Source organism: Aotus nancymaae, unplaced genomic scaffold, assembly GCF_030222135.1.
Source record: "Aotus nancymaae isolate 86718 unplaced genomic scaffold, 86718_ANA_hifiasm-v0.15.2.pri h1tg000007l, whole genome shotgun sequence".
In the NCBI taxonomy this organism is placed as follows: Eukaryota; Metazoa; Chordata; class Mammalia; order Primates; family Aotidae; genus Aotus; species Aotus nancymaae.
Genome location: NW_026988418.1, coordinates 48,165,810 through 48,187,872, shown reverse-complemented (window position 1 = coordinate 48,187,872; position 22,063 = coordinate 48,165,810). Strand labels below are relative to the sequence as shown.

The following is a 22,063-nucleotide window of genomic DNA, read 5'->3' as shown; positions in this document are numbered from 1 at the left end:
CCTCAGCAGAATCATCATCACACAGTGGAGTGAAAATGATGATGGGCTCTGGAGGCTTGACTCGACAAGTCAGTCAACCTCCCTTAGCCTCAGTTTACTCATATATAAAACGGGTATTCTGATATCTACCTTTTGTACTTTTTGGAGTTATTGTGAGCATCACAACAAATAGTCCATTTTATTGTCACTATATATTCAGAAGGTATATCTGTCCCACTGGATTAATTTCACAGGGGCAAGAGCTGTGGCTTAAAATAAAGAATCGTAGCCTGGTTTTAAAAAACAGTAGACATCTACCAAATGTTTGTTGAACATGTTATTCACATGACAAAATATATGTGAAAGTATAATACACCATTAAGCAAAGTCATAAAATCAGCCAAGTGTACTAGCAAGTGGCCACAGTGACTAAAGATATGCTGATTAACAAAGAAGATTAAAGTGGCATAAAGAATTAAAATGTGGCCTTTCTAATATGACCTGGGACAATATAGTGACTTTGATGCATCAGCAAGTTCAAGCCATCTGTGCCTTGATGTGTGTGACACATGATATCAGTTTCTTGAGCAGCTTCCTTGGCATTATCTACATGTCACACTCAACATTAAAAGGCAAAATAAAATGAGCAAAAAGTTGGGAAATAAAACCTTCTTACCACCAACAAAGCTAGGTTATTAGTGTTCAACTCTCTGGAGCTAGACAAGTGTAAGGATAGGATGATCCTATAATTTTAAAGCTCTTTTAATGTGATGAGTTACAAAGAAACGAGGAAAACTTAGGTGGGCATTGAAAACATATTGGTGATAGCACAGCTTCTAGCACTTGGCAGAACTGTGGGTGACTGAGACATGTCAACCACAGACAGGCTAACTTTGAGGGCCACATTTATTTCATAGTATCTGGCAGCAGAAGCAGCTAAAGGAAAGCAGCTTGGCTAACAGATTGGTGCATAGTCTTTAAGGAGCCACAACTCAGAACTGTTTACCAGGTCTCACAAGCACATTCACAACATTTAGAATGAAGATGTGAAACATTCAAAAGGGGCATTGTTGAAAATATAAAGCAAAAGTCAGTTTTGGAAGGGGTCAACTGTAAAATATTGCCCCAAAAGAAAGAGTATTAAACTAACAGTGCTATAACAAGTTATTATGAATATAGCTTTCTAGTAAAACTATATGAGGTTTTGTTTTTGTTTTGCTTTATATTAGGGAAAGTTTGGGCTTTTTTTTTTAGTATTTTAGATTTGAGGGAGATTTTGCAAGAACAAAAGGAAAACGACTTAAAAGGTGTTTTATTTAATATTGAAAATTGTATTTTTAATCTTTTACTTATTTTCAAAAGGTAGCTTAGGTGTTTTACATGTGTTATCTTACGTGTTACATAATCCCGGTTAGAGAGAAAGCACTATTCCTATTTGCAGATCAAGAAACTGAGACTCAGAGAAGTGAATTTATCCCAAATCACGTTACTAGTAAGTGATAAAGACTTTATTCTAATTCCTGGTTCTTACCATGAAAGTCTTAAAAGGAGTGAAGAGAGAAGACAGGATTATGATGAAAACATGATAGGACCGAAATGAGAGCCATAAAAGAAGGTAAGAAGAGCATAGAACAGGGAAAGGTAAGGAAGGAGACCAGGCATTGAGAAAGAGAGAATTCTTTAGAATGATTGGGTCCTTTAGAGTGGTAATATTCTCAGTGACTATGATCATTCCATATCATTTTAGCTGATGCTTTTAGTCCTATGGAACATCTTACCAGACAGGTCCACTTCCCACCTTACGTAGTACTTTCAGAGGGCTACTTCAAAGTACAGGTTACATAGGAGATTTACTCCACATGTCTTGACAGCTTTCAGGTCCTGGAAAGAAATCGGATATGGATTATTTAAATTTAAATGTATCCTCAATGTGTGTGCTCTAACTGTATACTGGCTTTGCAAAAAAAAAGAAAATCTATGATTTTAATTCAGAGGAAAGCAGATGGGATCTGTCATGGAGTGATAAAACACAAGAAAGATGTCCAAATATGAGAAAAACAACAGCTTTTTTTCTTGTGCACAAATTTTATAGTACAAGTATCTGTCACTGTGTATACACATGCTGTTATTCATTAAAAAAAAGTCATGTATAATATTTATTCAGAAAATACTGTTGACTTATACGTACTTAATGATCAGAAGGAGCCTAAGAAGTTGATACTGTAATGAAAACCCACTTTAAAGATGAGAAAACTGAGGCTCAGAGAATTAAACAACCTAAGGACACAGGCTAATAAACAGCAGAACTGGAAGCAGCAGTGGTGGTCTGAAGCAGCTGTGACCAGAGAAGAAATCTATGCTGTGATAAATAGTAGGAGGAGAAAAATGGGGCAAAAAGTGCGAGTATAACATTGTTTTAAAATGAAATCAAAGTGTATATGGCATGGAAAAGGAGGGAAGAAAGGTCTTGTAAATCTTTCGAGTAAAGAATGAAAATTACTCTATATACTTTATACTCTAAGGCTTAAATTAAGTAAGGTTGTTTTTCTAATTTTCCCTTTTTATTTCTAATTTTGTGGGCTAAAATGACCCATTCAACTCAGCCATTGGAATTAACACTGTTTGTCCTGATGGTTTCTCTGAGTAATGCTAAGTTCCACACTGCAGGGTTAGTGTCTCAGTGAAAGGTGGTTGTGTTATTTGGCCATTTTTTTTTCCTCTTGAAAGTTAATTAAGTCAACATTAACTGTGGCCATCTAACCACAGAATGGGCAGTTTCTTGAAGGCTCATGGTTTGGATCTTTTCCTGCAAAAACTCCCACTTCTATAGTTATATTTAGCGTTCTAACTGCCTAAATAGCTGGCTTACTGTGGACCCATGTGTCAGGCCTGTTTGCCATGGAGTTTGTCTGCTTCACTGGAACCTCAGTGCCAAGAGTATGTGGTTCCCAATGGACAGCCTGCCGAGTTCAGCCTCTTGTTTCTTCTCCAGAAATCTTCCAGGGGTTATCATTGCCGATTTGATGCCGTGTGGCCCTGCAGTTCTCAAAACTGTTAACTTGATGTTTATAATTTTTTAAAAACTTGTCTATGTGCTTAACTCTTGAAAGTAATGTAGTATCATCAACATGTGTAGTAGGGACCTATCCTGATGACTGTTCATGTAGAAGTGACTGAATTTTTTTTTTAAGTACTACCCCTGCACAAAAACTAGTTTTTTAATGTCGGTGCAGCTGTTTTAACTTAAGAAAAAAAAGCCACAAACATTTTATCCTCTAAAACTTTAATTTTCAAAAACATAGGACTTTTAAAGAGTTGTTTCTAAAACTGGTATATAGTAAACTCCCTACTCCTATTCTCCTTTAAGAATTGAATACAGTTCCTGAGATGTTGCAAAGTTACAAACTTTTCAAAATGTATGTTATTGCTCAATTCCTAGTAATCTTTGAAATGTTAAGTTATAATAGAAGCAGTAGCATTAGAATAGAAACAATAAGTAACTGTAGCTCTGTTCTCATAATCTCTTCCCTAAGCTCAGTGAATTTTTCATGAACAAAGAGGCAGAGATGTCAAAAGGAAACAGTTGTGTTTTCCTGAGTTCACAGTAGCCCAACAAGTCATGGTAAATGTGTTTGCTCCTTATTTTATGCTGTAGCAACAATTCCACTTCCTATTACATAGGAAAACCTATTATGCTGTTAAAAGAGGTCACTGAATGTATTTACCACAACCATTTTGTCCATGGAAATATTTTTTATTGTTCTGAGTCACTCTGGTTTGTGGAATTTTTACATGAGTTCCAGGACAAGGATGAGATATTTATTTTATTTTGTATCCTCTTTAAATGTTTTTTGACTGCATGAATGTCAGGCTTGTTGTCAGAGTATTTCCATATTTTTATTACTTTAGAAGTAACTCTGTTCTATTTATGTCTCTTAAACTCTTCATTGACAATTCACTCTGTGTACTTGGCATGCTGCATTTTGGCAGAACTACCTGCTTTGCCCAGTGTGATGTGATTTCTTGTTCCTTTAGCCCCTATTCAAGTCCTCTCAATGTATGTCTTTACTATCTTAAAGGTTTTGCAGACCTTTGAAAATATTTAAATTGTTTGTTGAGCTGCTGGAAGGACTTGAATTAAATTGTGAGCTTCAATTTGTTATGCTTCACACTTATTTCTTAAAGTAAGCCTCAGTAAAAGTGTTCCTTAATTCAATCCAGAATATTTCTGTGCTTTAGACACACCCCGAAATCATAGAAATTCCTGAAATTCATTTTCAGATATTCATTGGTTTGATTGTAATTGTTGAACTTGTTAATCACCTCTAAGGAACTAGGTTTTAAAAGATGAGTAATCATATTAACTGTTTGACTATAAACTTAAGTAACACAGTTTAGATTTACAGAGAAGCAGTGGATGTTCTTTTTTTTCTGTCTCTTTTTTTTGAGATGCAGTCGTATTGTCGCCCAGGCTGGAGTGCAGTGGCACGATCTCTTCTCACTGCGGCCTCCACCTCTCAGGTTCAAGCGATTCTCCTGCCTCAGCCTCTTGAGTGAGTAGCTGGGATTACAGGCACCTGCTACCACACCTGGCTAATTTTTTGTATTTTTATTAGAGACAGGGTTTCACTATGTTGGCCAGGCTGGCCTTGAACTCCTGACCTTGTGATCCACCTGCCTCCACCTCCCAAAGTATTGGGATTACAGGAATGAGCCGCCACACCCAGCCTGCATGTTCTGATATTTTAGAAAATATTTGAATAGAAAACAATGATTGTCCTATGGATTGAAATTTCAAGTTACTAGTTATTGATATTCCTTCTGTGTATTATTCTGTGTATGTGTAGTTCTGACTAAATGACTAACTGACATAAAATATAAAATTGAATCTTGTATTTCTTGACAAGGGTAGAATTGGGTGCCTTGTTTCTCACCTTCCTTAACTCATGTGCCCTATCTAGTGAGCCTCCAATAGTGTGTTAACTGGCAGACTGAACAGTATCCTAACCAGTCATCCTCCAACAGTGTCCTAGCTGGTTAGCCTCCAATTGTGTGCTAACTGACCAGCCTCCAATAGTGCATTAACTGGTTGTACTCCAACAGAGTCTTAACTAGTCAGCCTTTCTACAGAAAAATGAGACTATATTGACTCAATCTTACACTAGAAGGGAACAAAATGAGCAATGTCTACAGGTAATTTCTCTTACAAATGATCATGACTAGTCGTATACTAAGTATTTATATATTCACAAGGATGGGTGTGTATATGTTTGTGGGTGTGTGCACATGAGAGCATGATTTAGTGTTCACATGTTTTGGATGGGGTTTTTTTGTGAGGAAATTGTAGTATATTAATCTCAATCATTTTATTTTCAACAGGTTGACATGATGAAAGAAGCATTAGAAAAACTTCAGCTCAATATAGTAGAGATGAAAGATGAAAATGCAACCTTAGATGGTGGAGATGTTTTATTCACAGGTATAGTTGTATTTATTTTTCTATCCAGAAATATTTGTAATACTTGGCTTGTATTTACTTGTTTTATTGTGTGTGTGTGTGTGTGTGTGTGTGTGTGTGTGTGTGTGTGTGTGTGTGTTGTTTTTGAGACAGAGTCTCGTTCTGTCATCTAGGCTGGAGTGCAGTGGCGTGATCTTGGCTCACTGCAACCTCTGCCTGGGTTCAAGCGATTCTCCTGCCTCAGCCTCCCGAGTAGTTGGGATTACAGGTGCGTGCCACCACACCCAGCTAATTTTTGTATTTCAGTAGAGATGGGGTTTCACCATGTTGGCCAGGCTGGTCTCAAACTCCTGACCTCAAGTAATCCGCCCGCCTCAGCCTCCCAAAGTACTGAGATTACAGGCGTCAACCACCATGCCCAGCCTATTATAGTATTTTTAATTACCAACGTAATAAATGCTAAATGGAGGGAAATTGGAAAATACAGAAAAAGACAAGAAAAAAGATGACCTTCTATTCAAATATAATCACTTCAGTATTTGGATATGTGTCCTTTTAGTACTCCATATGGATATATTTGCATATTTTTACAAGAACATTATTGGTATGTACATCACCACTAGGTATCTTGCTTCTTCTGTATTCTTCTACAACATGAATTTATAAGTTGCATAGTTTTCCATTGTGTTACTGTATATCTGGTTTATATTTAAAGGATTCTTAATTCAAGATTAGTGTCATTTACAAATAATTTTCTTCCCAGATGGCAAGATGGATTTAAATAACTTTATGCAAATTGACTTGGCTTAATGACAGATGAATAATAGCAGAACTCAACAAAATATGAACAGCTAATATTATTGATCTAACTAGAATCAGTTTTTACAATATAATGTGGCTACTAAAGAAACAGTAATTTTAGCATTTAACCTTTTCAACTCATTTATCATATAATTAGTATTGTATAAAATCATGTGTAAAATCTGGGTCCCCAAATTCATTCTGGTTATACTGATGAGCAGGGTAATTAATAGTAATTTTAATTGATAGTGAGAGTTTATTTTCCCCGACATGTCAGAGAATAAATAACCTGTTTCACCAATGTAGCCCTGACAGAAAAGGCTGGTCCTCAGGGACTTGGGAATGTAACCCCAGGTGGCCCACTGAAAGCATGAAGCTTTTTGGAAGTCTAGTATTTCAGCTGATGTGAATTTTATATTGAATCTCATATATACGTATAGCCAAGATATAGCCATTTTTGTTTTAATATCAAAATAATGTTTTGCATTACTTACGTTTGGACATAATTAATGTTGCTGAAGAAGGAATGGTGTTTATCCTGTGACATTTAAGTAGTTCTTTGCTAAGTGTCACATACTGTAACTATGGGTGGGGCCACCGTGTTGCCAGTGGCCCATTCTAGGGGCGCCATTCTTGTTAGGAATTGCGTGAATAGACTACCCTGGAGTTGTGTACTGCACCTGTGCTGCCACTGTCACATGCAATGATCATCTCTGAGGTTTGGTTTGCATGCCCATTCAGCCCTAAGAATACAGAACCAGAAGTCAAGAAGGCCCACGCTGCATTTTTAGCTCTGGGTGTGCCCAAGCAGACTCAGGCATTCTTTGAATCTGCCTAGTAAGTTCCCCTGAGAATATTCTTTGTGTCTCCCATTGATGGCACTTTCATTCTTTTTGACAGTACAGAACAACAGCCTGTTTCTCTAACAAAATAGGCTTTTGTGAATAGTTAGATGTATAAATCACACTTCCTTACAATATAAATTTTTTATCAGAACATAGCCATGCAATGAATAACTTATTGTAAGCAGGTACTGGTAACATTTGAAATATGGCTTAAGCAAGCTATGTTCACAGCCATTTAGTTATTTAAGCAGCTGAGCTGAAAAGACCCCCTAAAAATCTCCTCAGTGTGAAAGTGCAACTTACCCTAGGAATCTCTTCTTTTGGTGAAAGGTCTTTCCCTGGCATCTCAAGCCTCGTAGTTTTGACCTATCTTCTAATTAGGTACTAAGCATTTAGGCTTGCCTTTGATACTACCTGTAGACTTTCTTATTTGTTATATTCAATACTTATTGTGTTAGTAGTTACTTTGTTCAAAGCTGAGATGATGTTGGGATATCTTTACCTCCTTGGCACCTCATTCACACCTGATATGTGGTCCTGCCTTCTATTTTCTCCTTCTCACTTTTCTTCATCTCCTTTATTTTATTGTGGTTAAATGTACATAAAATTTGCCATTTTAACCATTATTAAGTGTACAATTCAAATGGCATTAATTACATTCATAATGCTATATAACCATTACCTCTCAATTTTTGGATTACAAAGAGTTAGATAAGAAATAAGGTCTGTAACACTTTCTATGTGCTCTGTGCCCTCCTTCCTCTGTAACTCAAAGTCTCATTCATAATTTATCAGGAAATGGACAGAAGGAAAGCTGCTTTCTAAATCCTGTTCCTGCTGAGAAATCTGTGAGTCAGGCAAACAGCTACTGACAAAATTTGTTTCAATCCCATTTCTCTTAAATAGACAGCAACTTACCTATACTTTTATTTATTTTTGTGAAATATAGAGTACATTTAAAAAGTTATAAAATGTTTATGTATAGTTTAAAGATCAATAATAAAATGAACACCTGGGTGTCCACCTCCTGACTTAAGAAATAGAACATTGCCAGGACCATAGAATTACCTGTTGAGGTTCCCAGTCACAACCTGCCCCTGCCCCAGCCTCAAGTAACCAACCACTGTCTTGAATTTTGTGTTTATTATTACTTTGTTGTACTTTTAAGTTTTGCCTCCATGCATGTATTCCTAAACTGTATACTGTTTTAGTTTTGTCTTGTAGTTTTATAAAGCTACAAGAAACCTTTATTAGTCACATTATATGAACTCTTGCGTGATTTTTCTACTTTTCAACTCAGTTGATGTGTCACTATAGTTCATTTTCAACGTTGTGCAGTTCTGTGATAAGAATACACCATCATGTATGTATTAATTTTACTGCTGATGTGTTTTTGGATGTTTTCCAGTTTTTGTCAATTATCTTCAGTGCTTCTGCATACATTCTTGTGTGTGTCTTCTGGGAGCATATGCAAGAGTTTCTCTCAAGTAAACACCTGGAAATGAATTTCAGGTGATAGCGTAAACTCTTTTTTGTGTCACTGAAATGATTATATGATTTTCTTCTTTAATCTGTTGATGTAATTTGTTTCATTAATTCATTTTCTGATATTTGACCAGTCTTGCAACCCTGGCATGACATTAAACTTGATCATGACTTACTCTCTTTTTAACACAGTGTTGAATTTAGTTTGATAACATTACATATTTTTGTGGCCTATAATTTTTATTTCTTGTTATTCTTGTCTGGTTTTGGTAAAAGAGTTATGTTAGCCTCATAGAACGTATTAGGGAATATTTACTCTTTTTCTGTTCTCTGAAATCAATGCTATTTGAATTATGTAGTCCTTAAACTTTGGAAACAGGCTCTTGTGCTTTCTTTGTGGAGAAATTTTAAACTCATTTAGTTGATTTAATGATTATGTTACAATTTAGATTTTCCTGAGTCAGTTTTGATGAATTTCATTTTCTAAGATTTTATCTAGTTTAAGTTTTTAAAATGTTGCCTATAAAATTACTTATATTTTCTAATACCTATTGAAGCTTCACAGCAATTATAGCTATATTTTCTTTTCATTGGTAATGTTAATATATGCCTTCTTTCTTTCTTTGCCAGATGTTTGCCAAATTTATTAATCTTTTCAAAGGACCAACTATTGGCTTTGTTGAACTCTTTTTCTTGAATGTTTCTTTTCTATTTCTATATTTCCTTCCTTCACATTTCTTTTTTATTCTGTTCTTATTTCTACATCTCAAGTTGGAATTTTATCTCATTAATTTTGAGCCTTTCATCTTCTCTAATGTAAGCTTTTAAGGTTATGTAATGAATCCTTATTTTGATATGGATATTTTTGTTATTTCATTTTTTTAAATGTTTTCTTATTTCCACTGTGATTTAATCTTTGACTCATTTCAAAGATAATATATTTTTAAAAAAACTTAGTGTTCCAGCAACTTACTTACAATAACCACCAATAACTCATAACTAATAATTTATATGTACAAGAAAGACTAAAGCATTTAGCTTTTCTTTCCTTTATGAATTTTATTTCAAGAAGACTATACTTGATTGAGGAAATATTTTCTTCTTAGGGTTCCAGCCAGTAAATGCAGGTGCCTAATAAAATAATGGATCTGTGCAATGACCAACCTATGATATTAAAACTGTTATTTGAAAGCTTGACAGGAAACTTTATAATGAGGGAATCAGGCTGATGCCACTTGAACCCACTGATAATTCTAGTATCACTGAAAGTGTGTCAGTCAGTCATGTGCCTCATGATATGATGCAGTACAAGTACAGCCCCATCTTTGAAGTCCTATTAAAAAATATATGAATGAGCATCTAATTAACCATCTACATGAAACTGTCTGCTTACTGAAAATACAAAGGATAAAGGAAAAATTTAAATGCTAAGTTATAAGAGGAAGCAGTCTGTCAAAGCAAGAATATAGGATAATCAGTAGGAAAAATGGCCTGGTTTCTCCTATAAATGACTGAGACAGGAAGAGAAAAAACAAAAACCTGAATTGGCATAGAAGAAAATAACACAAAAGATATAAGATGTCCATTTCAGTATTTTAGTTGTTTCCATCAGAAAGGTTATTTGGAAGATCTTATCCAATATGCTGCCAGATACAGAAGTCAAACCTACTTTAAAGAGATAAGCTGCATTCTTCTCTTTGTACTTTCCCATCATGGCTTAGCCTTTTTTTTCTTTTTTTTAATCCGCCCACATCACACTTTGAACACCTTAATCTTTTAAAATGGAAATGGTATGCATGCCACCCTATAAATTTGTTATATATGTAAATGTGGAGATTCTCGGGAAAAGAATTCCACATAAAATGGGGGAAAACATATTCAGAGAGAAATCAGTATTTTTTTGCCTCAGAGTATTATGTTTTTGTTAAAATTTATAAATCTAATTTCTAAACCTATTTTTATCTTGAAAGAATTAAAGAAACCTGATATTTTTTCATTGTAGCTATTTAATAAAGTGCGTAATAGTTTTGTCAAGTAAAATACCTCTGCCTGAGTCAAATTTTGATCTTTATGTAGTGAGTTTTCCTAAGGGACAACACTATCTATCTTACCATTACCCAAAAACTGTCAATGCGCCACAAAAGATTCCTGTGTCTGCCAACAACATAAGCCCTCGGATATTGTCATAACATCACCTGGCCTATGTCATTTGCCCCTTTTCTAAGGCAAATATTATAAGATTAAAGTTATAATAATTTTAAATCTATCAAGCAATGCCTTCTACATGGCTACTCTTCCTATACTTTATTGTAATACTCTGAGGCAAAAAGATACTGATTTCTCTTTGAATATCTTTTCCACATATTATATGGAATTCCAAGAAATAAAGGGAAGATGAGAATTCCCACATTTGTGTATTGCCTAACCCCCCATACTATAATTGTTTGCCTATAACTAAGAGACCATTTTTATCTAGTATTCTGCCTTCTGGGTAGAAAAACTACAGAATTTCAGAAAAGTCAAATAAGAAGAAAGTTTTATCCTGCAGAAATTTTGTACTTTGTACATAGGTATCTTTTGATGTTTTGATTTCAAATATATGGATGTATAGTTTCAAAGACAGGGCTCTTAGAGGTCAGACCTGAAGGCTGATCAGCACTACACTCACTTTCCCCAGATTGTTTCTTCAGGCCTCACATGATCATTATAAGAAAAGAATCTGAATTCATCAACAATGTCTAGTATTATTCTTTTAGTGAAAAAAAAAAGGTAGTATAGTAAATTCTCACTTAACAATGTTGATAGGTTTGTGGAAACCGACTTTAAGCAGAGTGACATATAACAAAACCATTTTTACCACAGGCTAATACAAATAAGAGTTAAGTTCCTCTGGAATATTTATAGTCACAGAAATAGCACCCATTTTCTAAATCAAGACCCAAAACACTTATAATATAAAACATTGAAATAAATGTTAGCCATACACACATTTTTAAAAATTAATAAAAAGATAATTGCCCAATTTTTGGTCAAGCAGTAAGTGACAGCAATTGTAGTGGTGGTGGGTTAAATTAGGGAATAAATGTTTGCAAAGCTAAAACTGTAAGGAGCCCTTCCTCCCACCACACAGCTCGAAACAATCACACATGTGGTGGGTTCGCTGAGTGCTTTCCTACAACATCGTTTATTAGTGTGCATTTGTATGATTATTGGATACTTTATTACAATCATTTGTATCCATTCATTGTCTTTTTCCTTTTTTTTTGAGACGGAGTTTCACTCTTCTTGCCCAGGCTGGAGTGCAGTGGCATGATCTCAGCTCACTGCAACCTCTGCCTTCCAGGTTCAAGCAATTCTCATGTCTCAGCCTCTGAGTACCTGGGATTACAGGCATGTGCCACCATGCCCAGCTAATTCTGTATTTTTAGTAGAGACGAGGTTTCTCCCTGTTGGTCAGGCTGGTCTTTAACTCCCAACCTCAGGTGATCTGCCCACCTCCGCCTCCCAAAGTGCTTGGATTACAGGTGTGAGCCAGTGCGCCCAGTGTATCCATTCATTTTCTAACCCACTTCTTCCAGTTCAGGGTCATTAAGGGTAACTGGAGGCTATCCTGGAAGCTGAGAGTGCAAGGTTGCAACCAACCCTGGACAGGACACTGTCCCATCATGGCAGACTCACACACACACACCCACACTTGCTCAGACTGGGACCCTGTAAACATGAAAATTTACCTGCTGTGCACAGCTCTGGGTTGTGGAAGGAAACCCATGCAGACCTAAAGAGAACATAGAAACTCCTTGCAGACCATGGCCCCAGCCCAGAATCAGTTTTTCTTTTTCCTCATCAAAGTTGAGCAAAATGATGTTATTTGAAGTCCTGCTGACCTGTAAATTGTCATTGCTGTTACTTAATTTCTGATCAGAGATTACCAGTGTGTTTAACTGTATTATTGCCTAAATAACAATTTCATTCTTTATTGTGGTAAAATATACATAACATAAAAATGGTTAAAACGGTAAATTTTAAGTGTACAGTTCAGAGGCAAGAACATTCACATTGTTAGGCAACTGTCACCACCAGGCATCTCCAGAACTTTTTCATCTTCCCAAACCGAAACTTCCTATCCATTAAACAATAACTCCCCATTTCCCATCCCCACAGCTCCTGGAAACCACCATCCTACTTTCTGCCCTTATGAATTTGAAAATGTTTGTTCTCAAGGGCAGTAGTTTAAAATCATTTTTTTGTAGTCTCTTTAGTGAAGCTGTCCTCTGTGGTAAGACAGAACTGTGTGATGCTTTAAGGTCATTATTTATAGATAAAAGAAATGACGCGCAGTCACTGGTGCCACCTGCTCACTATGTTCCATGACATCTATTATAGGCAGAGAATTTTTTGTGGGCCTTTCCAAAAGGACAAATCAACGAGGTGCTGAAATCTTGGCTGATACTTTTAAGGTAGGTAAAAGGTAGTTTATACCTGGCACAAAGTAATTACTTAATAGTTACAGACCCACTGAATCAATGTCATGAGTAATGGTGTTTACACTTCACTGGCTTTGTACAATAATTCCTAATATTTATACATTTACTAGAAGTTTTAGAAGCTATTCTAATTTCTCAATAATTCAGCTGCTTTGGGCTACCACAAGAACAACAGTTAGCATGGGCATCTCCTGTCTTCTCCCAGTGTATAATTATATAACCATCTGGCACATGTTCTGGAACAACAACTTTTAAAAAAAAAATCTGGAAGGCCGGGCATGATGGCTTACGCCTGAAATCCCAGCACTTTGGGAGGCCAAGGCAAGAGGATTGCTTGAGCCCTGAAGACTCACTCAATTGACTCTGCTATGAAATACAGACATTTTTTTTATATTGGAATCAGGGATCACCTGTGCTTGAGTGCCTTCTGTGTGCTGGAAATTGTGCTAGGTGTTGCACATACATCCTCTTAAGGTCCCTTTACTGATTATTAATAGATTGGCTCTCTACATTGCATAGGAAGGAATATAAACCTCAAGATGCTCCGTTCCCTGTGAGGATGTGAGTCTACAGCTGAGCCACTGTTTATACAGGATATTCAAACACACCCTCCCAGAGTAGCCCACTCCATAGATCAAACAGCCAGCAAAGGTGTTGCAGCAGTCACACATCTGGTGACTCTGCTTTCTTCTTAAAAGCAGTCTTCATTTAACTAGCAATATCCAAACCTGTGGGTCCCGGTTTTCTTCCAAATATGCAAGGTCCCTGGCAGCCTTCAAGGAGGTGTGGTTCAGGGAGGTTTTTAATCAGTTTTAGAATGATTCTGCAATACTAAACTGCTTGTTTTTCTGTTGTCTACATAGGACTATGCAGTCTCCACAGTGCCGGTAGCAGATGGCTTGCATTTGAAGAGTTTCTGCAGCATGGCTGGGCCTAACCTGATCGCAATTGGGTCTAGTGAATCTGCACAGAAGGCCCTTAAGGTAAATACAAAACTGTGCTCCTTCTAAATGCAGTGGGTGTTCCTACCACAGGGTTTTTCACATTCTCTCTGCTGGAGGAGTAACAAGCAGGGTTGGCAGGGAGAGAACAGGCAGGGATTTGAGCTTCTGTAATGTGCATTATTGTGACCTCACATTCATTAGAAACCAGGAACACCTAAGTGTAGGAAGAACTCTTGACTGGTGAACCATTTTTAGTTACACACCAGATTTCCTAAAAAAGACCATGATTCAAAATAATAAACACCAAACTCATCATCATTATCCCTCCAGGGAAAGGAGGGCATACCACCCTGTAGAGCTCCTTGTAGTGTTTTCTCACTTAGAGTTGGTATAAGGGTTTGTTATATTATTCTTATCCTTTTGCTGTATCTGGACTATTTCATACTAATCTTTTAGAAAGCCATCATTCAAGTACCTAAAAAGCTTAACTTTTTTTTTTTTTGAGACGTAGTTTTGCTCTTGTTGCCCAGGCTGGCATGCAATGGTGCAATCTCAGCTCACCACAACCTCCATCTCCCAGGTTCAAGCAATTCTTTTACCTCAGCCTCCCAAGTAGCTGGGATTACAGACATGTACCACCATGCCCTAGCTAATTTTGTATTTTTAGTAGAGACAGGGTTTCTCCATGTTGGTCAGGCTGGTCTCAAACTCCCAACCTCAGGTGATCTGCCTGCCTCAGCCTCCAAAAGTGCTGGGATTACAGGTGTGAGTCACCATACCCTGCAAAAGCTTAACTTCTTCATTTGCATTTGGAATAATTACATTGTAAGACTGGAAATTTCCTCATTTTATAGATAGTAGACTTGCTAGAAGATTAGACTTGCCCAGGTCACGCAGCTAAATCAAGAGTGGAAATCATTGATAAAGAAGATGGGCTGGCCCACTTTGGGAGGCTGAGGTGGGCGGAACATCTAAGGTCAGGAGTTCGAGACCATCCTGGCTAACATGGTGAAACCCTGTCTGTACTAGAAATACAAAAAAATTAGCCAGGCAGGGTGTCATGCACCTGTAGTCCCAGCTACTCAGGAGGCTGAGGCAGGAGAATCACTTGAGCCTGGGAAGTAAAGGTTGCAATGAGCTGAGATTGTGCCACTGCACTCCAGCCTGGGCAACAGAGGAAGACTCCATCTCAAAAAAAAAAAAAAAAAAAAAAAAAGATGTCCTTCTGTTGTTACATACTTTCCTTCTCTGTAACTTCAACCCCTGAAATGAACTGGACACCCAATAAGGATAAAGATTGTGTCTATTTTGCTCATCATTATGTTCCTTTGCGCTTGGCCCACAGTGGGCCCTTAATAAATGTCTGATGAAGGGAAGAATGAATGAGAGAGGTGGTATTATCTCCATTTTGCAGATGAGAAAACTATATTAAGTCATAGTGCTGATACGGTGGGTCAGGACTGCAGCCTCTTCCTTTCAGCTGGTCCTGCACATCAGCATGCATGACTTATCAAAGGGCCAAAGCCGGAAGTTCCTCTTAGGCATAGACAGCAAACCTGTGGGCCCTGAGGGCTCTTTCAGGTCTTTTCTACCTCAGTGCTAAGCATGTTGGGAAGCAAGCAATCATTGCCTTGTGCTGAATCTCCCCTCTGTTATCTGCCACTCTTTCAGCTAGCTCACCTGGCCTTTCTTCCGCCTCTTCCCAAGAAGATTTGATTCTATTTCTAAGGCTTTTATTAATTGTTGCTGAACAGTCTGTCTCAGAATTTGATTTGTATCATTGTGGCTTTTGTTAGGTTCCTTTAGAGAATGTCTTTTGTTCTGCTCCATCTGGAAGGCCGTGTCAACTTTCTGCATATAAAAAAAGCTGGTGTCTTGAAAGATAACATTTGATAAATGGTGTCACTTAGTGGGTCTAGGAAGATGATTTTTCTCATTAGGGACTGTGGTATCTATCCATGGTAGCTAGGCTGGTCTGCATATGTCTGAGATTGATTATAAGATGAGAGGGTTTAAGCTAGTCTACACCATGCATTTGTGTGAATTAGCAGAAAGAACTCCTTCTGGGTAGACTAGGTCCCTAACTCAGATTGTTTGGTCTCTACCTCAATAGGTCTGTAACTCAAATACTCTAGACAGACTAACACATAACAAAATAAAAGGTAACAAAATGACTAATTAGCACTATGTTATATGATATAAGCCCTAAATTCTCTTCAAAGTTCAGAGGAAAAGGGGGAGCTTCCTGAGGCCTAGATATTCAGAGAAAGCTTTGTAGAGAAAATAGACTAGATGTGAGTCTTGAAGGATGGATGGCATTTGACAGGGTGAGATTCAATGAGAGAAAATTACAGGTGGGGACATGGCATAAGCAAAGACCGAGCAAAGTATATTAATGAGAAGTGAGCAAACCAGCTCAACTCATAAAGGAGTTTCTAGTCGATTTCCAGAGGTACAGGTGGAAGGGGCAGGTGAGGTCTGAAGAAGTAGGAACTTAACAGTGAGGAAGACAAGATTATCATCATGAGGGCACAATCTGGGTACCAGCAGGTCTTTGAGGAGAAAGTTCTGCATTGTTTCAGAGATGTTGGACCAACATTGGAAAAGGAAGACCCTGCAGTCAAAAAAGAGGACCACTAATGACCTAGGTGAAAAAAAAGCCAAGCCGAGTCCTATTGCATGCCTTGGCAACTCACCCCTATTTCTCTATTCATCTTTCCCTTCCCATGGTCAGGTTGTCTCAGACCACATATCTTAAGGGCATCCTATGAAGACTTTATAGTCCTCCTCCCTGTAGAGTTCATTCAAGTTAGTGTTAATAATGATGTTCCTTTTCTACTTGTCAGAACCTATAAATAATCCTCACTAGCTAGAAAGGCATTTGTTGGAGATTGCATTTTCCATCAGCAAATGTACTGCCTAAACCACAGGCCTGTGGATTTGGTGAATGCCCACCTGCCATGTTTCTAGCATCAAAAATGTCCTTTTACCTTGTAGTGAAAGTAAGAGGACAAACTGATCTGGAGAATAATGAGCTCTCCCTAAGGAAACAGTCACAGGTTGGAAATGGATTGGTGAAACTCAGATTTGGATGAACTCAGCTGCTTTATTTATTTGAGAGCAATTTTGTTTCTATATTAGAACCATCAATAAAATTAATATTGGGGCAATTATTAATTGCTAACGACTAACATAGAAATATAAATACTCCATGTTATTAATGACAGGCAAGAAGACAGATGAATAGAGACAGAACATCACTTACAAGTGATAAAAGTGCAATTGGTTTTGTTTTTCCCATTTTAAAGTTCAGAATACTGAGACCTGTTGAAATAATCATTTTGAGTGGGATCTCACAGTTCCGGAATCAAGTTTCCTGGACCCTGACTCTCTTTGCCCCAGTTGCTCACCCCACTCCATACTCAATCTTCTTTTTTAAGTAGAAAACCTTTTGTGATTATTTTACCATAGATTGATTCTAGCCAAGCTTGTCTCCTCCTTCCATGTCTCTCCACCTACCTCCTGACTTTTCATTTCTTACTGGTATCCAGGATCTGACCAGTCTCAGGAAAGGTGTGAGTTTGGTACCAGATACTTATTTTTTCCCTTGTAAACCTTGATGTCTCAGTTCCTTCCTCTGTAGAGAAATCCCTGGCCACTTGGGCATCTCTTTCTTTAAAGGGCATATTTATTACTTAAACAGAGGTGAATTGTGCCTTCCTGTGCCACATAGTGAAAGCTTGATTACTTCTCACATCTGTCACTGCTCTGAGTACTTGGTTCCTTCAGAATCTACTTCTTACATATTTAGGTAAAGCTGAGAGCGCAAGGGTTTCTGAGTAGTTTTATTGCATTTGAAATACTTTATAATGGGTTACAATCTACTCTTGGTTAATGAAGTGGATTCTTATGGAGATAATCATCTTGCCAGTAGAGATTATAGTAGATTTAATAGTATATGCATTGTATATTTAAATGAAATCATCCATCTAGGAAGATTTTAGTAATTCTCAACTAAAAAGCCTAGAACACATTCATTCATTAATTTAAGATGGAGTCTCACTCTGTTGCCCAGGCTGGAGTGCAGTGGCTTAATCTTGGCTCACTACAATCTCGGCCTCCCAAGTTCAAGAGATTCTCCTGCCTCAAGCCTCCTGAGTAGCTGGGATTACAAGCACTTACCAACACACCCAGCTAATTTTTGTATTTTTAGTAGAGATGGGGTTTCACCATGTTAGCTAGGCTGGTCTTGAACTCCTGAACTCAAGTGATCTGCCTGCCTTGGCCTCCCAAAGTGCTGAGATTATATGCATGAGCCACCTGGCCTCCAGAACACATTTAATACAGGGTACCATCCATATGGCAAAGGTACTAGAAGTTAGGTTGGTTTGAACAAATGCCTAGATATTTAACAGCAAGTCTTGATCCTAGAAATACTAGTTTTTAGAGTAACCTGCATTTCCTATAGTTTTTCTCCCAACTTTGCATCATCACCTTCATACTCCTCTACCTGTAATAATAATAATAATAATAATGTGAGGGATCCAAGATGGCCGATTAGGAGCAGCTCAGGATTGCAGCTCCCAGTGAAAGTGCTGAGGGTGAGTGGACACTGCATTTCCAGACAGATTTTTATTGCCCACAGACCAGGAGATTCCCAGGCGGAGGAGCCCCATGGGTCACCAGCACAGCTGGTTTTGCCAGTGCCCCGGTGCAGCAGTTCTCCATACAAAATACACGGGTCCGGGTGCCATTTTAGCTGGCGATTGGAGTTCCAGGAAGGCAGGGTTGCCCATTCATCTGATTAAAAAGGGGACTGAAACAGGGAGTCAGGCCAGGAGATTCCCGGGCAAAAAAGTGCCACAAATCTCAGCGCCGCTGTTTCAGCCGGCACGGTGGGTCGCTGCATGGGAAATCACACAGATCCCGGTGCCATTTCAACAGGCGACTGGAACACCTGGGAGACAGTCAACCGTTCAAATTAAAAAAAAAAAGGGGGGTGCTCTGAGGCAGGGAGCCAGGTGATCAGGCTCAGCTGGTCCCACCCCCACAAAAAAACAGCAATCAGAAACGCTCTGGATTGAGAGTTTCACAGCAAACACAGCTGAACCTGGCTCTGTGGGGGAGGGGCGTCCGCCATTACCAAGGCAGTCCACCACTACAGAGGTAGTTTGCCATTGCTGAGGCAGCCCGCCATTACAGAGAGAGTCTGCCATTATAGAGGTGGGCAACCATTGCCAAGGCAGTTCTAACTATACCTGTATAAACAGAACTGCAGGAAAGTTCACACGGCAGCTGGTTGGAGCCCACAACAGCTCAGCAAAGCCTCTGCAGGCAGACAGTGACTAGGCTGCCTCCTCACTAGGCAGGGCAGACCTAAAAAAAGGCAACAGCACAACAGAAACTCATAAATAAAGCCCTGACTTCCTGGGACAGAGCACTTGGGGAAAAAGAAAGGGGGGGCGTGGTTTATGAGTTCTGCTGCAGCAGACTTAAACATACCTGCCCAGCAGCTCTGAATGAACGACGGAGCTCACAGCTCAGCACTTGAGCTCCTATAAAGGACAAACTGTCTCTTCAAGCAGCTCCCTGACCCCCATATATCCAAAGAGTCACCTCATAAAAGAGAGCTCAGATTGACATCTGGCAGGTATCCTTCTGAGACAAAGATAGCAGAAGAAGAAACTGGCAGCAACCCTTACTGTTCTGCAGCCACTGCAGGTGATCCCCAGGCAAGCAGGGCCTGGAGTGGACCTCAGCAGTCCTACAGCAGAGGGGCCAGACTGTTAGAAGGAAAACTAAGAAACAGAAAGAAATAACTTCATCATCAACAAATACGACATCCACTCAGAGACCTAATCTGAAAGTCAGCAACTACAAAGACGACAGGTGGATAAATCCACAAAGATGGGAAGAAACCAGCACAAAAAGGATGAAACACCCAAAACCAGACCGCCTCTCCTCCTACAAGGGATCGCAATGCCTCACCAACAAGGGAACAAGACTGGAGAATGAGTGTGATGAATTGACAGAATCAGGCTTCAGAAGGTGGGTAATAAGAAACTTTTGTGAGCTAAAAGAACATGTTCTAACCCAATGCAAAGAAACTAAGAACCTTGAAAAAAGATTTGATGAAATGCTAATGAGAATAGACAACTTAGAGAGGAATATAAGTGATTTGATGGAGCTGAAAAACACAACATGAGAACTTCACGAAACATACACAAGTTTCAACAGCTGAATTGACCAAGCAGAAGAAAGAATATGAGATGTCAAAGATCAACTCAATGAAATAAAACAAGAAGGCAAGATTAGAGAAAAAAAGGTAAAAAGGAATGAGCAAAGTCTCTCAAGAAATATGGGACTATGTGAAAAGACCTAATCTACGTTTGATAGGAGTACCTGAATGTGATGAAGAGAACGAATCCAAGCTGGAAAATACTCTTCAGAATATTATCCAGGAAAACTTCCCCGACCTAGCAAGGCAGGCCAATATTCAAGTCCAGGAAATATAGAGAACACCACAAAGATATTCCTCAAGAAGAGCAACCCCAAGGCACGTAATCGTCAGATTCACCATGGTTGAAATGAAGGAGAATATGCTAAGGGCAGCCAGAGAGAAAGGTCGGGTTACCCACAAAGGGAAGCCCATCAGACTCACAGCAGATCTCTCAGCAGAAACCCTACAGGCCTGAAGAGAGTGGGGGCCAATATTCAACATCCTTAAAGAAAAGAACTTTCAACCCAGAATTTCATATCCAGCCAAACTAAGCTTATAAGTGAAGGAAAAATAAAATCCTTGGCGAACCAACAAGTACTCAGAGATTTCATCACCACCAGGCCTGCTTTACTAGAGCTCCTGAAAGAGGCACTACACATAGAAAGGAACAACCAGTACCAGCCACTCCAAAAACATACGAAATGGTAAAGAGCATCAACACAATGAAGAAACTGCATTAACTAACGGGCAAAACAGCTAGCTAGCATCAAAATGGCAGTATCAAATTCACACATAACAATATTAACCCTAAATGTAAATGGCCTAAATGCCCCAATCAAAAGACACAGACTGGCAAATTGGATAAAAAGCCAAAACCCATCAGTGTGCTGTATCCAGGAAACCCATCTCACATGCAAGGATACACAAGGGCTCAAAATAAAGGGATGGAGGAAGATTTACCAAGCAAATGGAGAGCAAAAAAAGCAGGAGTTGCAATTCTCGTCTCTGATAAAATAGACTTTAAACCAACAAAGATCAAGAGAGACAAAGAAGGACATTACATAATGGTAAAAGGATCAATGCAACAAGAAGAGCTAATGATCCTAAATATATACGAACCCAATACAGGAGCACCCAGATACATAAGACAAGTTCTTAATGACTTACAAAGAGATTTAGACGCCCACACAATAATAGTGGGAGACTTTAACACTCCATTGTCAATATTAGACAGATTAACGAGACAGAAAATTAACAAGGATATCCAGGACTTGAACTCAGACCTGGAACAAGCAAACCTAATAGACATTTACAGAACTCTCCACCCCAAATCTACAGAATATACATTCTTCTCAGCACCACATCACACCTACTCTAAAATTGACCACATAATTGGAAGTAAATCACTCCTCAGCAAATGCAAAAGAATGGAAATCATAACAAACAGTCTCTCAGACCACAGTGCAATCAAGTTAGAACTCAGAATTGAGAAACTAACTCAGAACTGCACAGCTTCATGGAAACTGAACAATTGACTCTTGAATGTTGACTGGATAAACAATGAAATGAAGGCAGAAATAAAAATGTTCTTTGAAACCAACGAGAACGAAAACACAACATACCAGAATCTCTGGGTCTTATTTAAAGCAGTCTCTAGAGGAAAATATGTGGCAATAAATGCCCACATGAAAAGCAAGGAGAGCTCTAAAATTGACAACATATCTTCAAAATTGAAAGAGCTAGAGGAGCAAGATCAAAAAAACTCAAAACCTAGTGGAAGAAAAGAAATAACTAAGATCAGAGCAGAACTGAAGTAGATAGAGACACAAAAAACCCTTCAAAAAAAT

The 22,063-nt window shown here is 38.4% G+C and overlaps 1 protein-coding gene across 2 annotated transcripts in view; it reads left to right on the top strand.

Moving 5' to 3' along the window:
- The window catches only part of DDAH1 (dimethylarginine dimethylaminohydrolase 1), a 156,376-nt gene that overhangs the window by 104,996 nt on the left and 29,317 nt on the right, over positions 1–22,063 (top strand). For both annotated transcript variants that reach the window (XM_012442593.2, XM_012442594.2), the window contains exons 2-4: positions 5,359–5,458; positions 12,952–13,025; positions 13,916–14,035. In XM_012442593.2, coding sequence (XP_012298016.1) covers positions 5,359–5,458; positions 12,952–13,025; positions 13,916–14,035 — 294 coding nt within the window. The remainder of the gene's footprint in view (positions 1–5,358; positions 5,459–12,951; positions 13,026–13,915; positions 14,036–22,063) is intronic.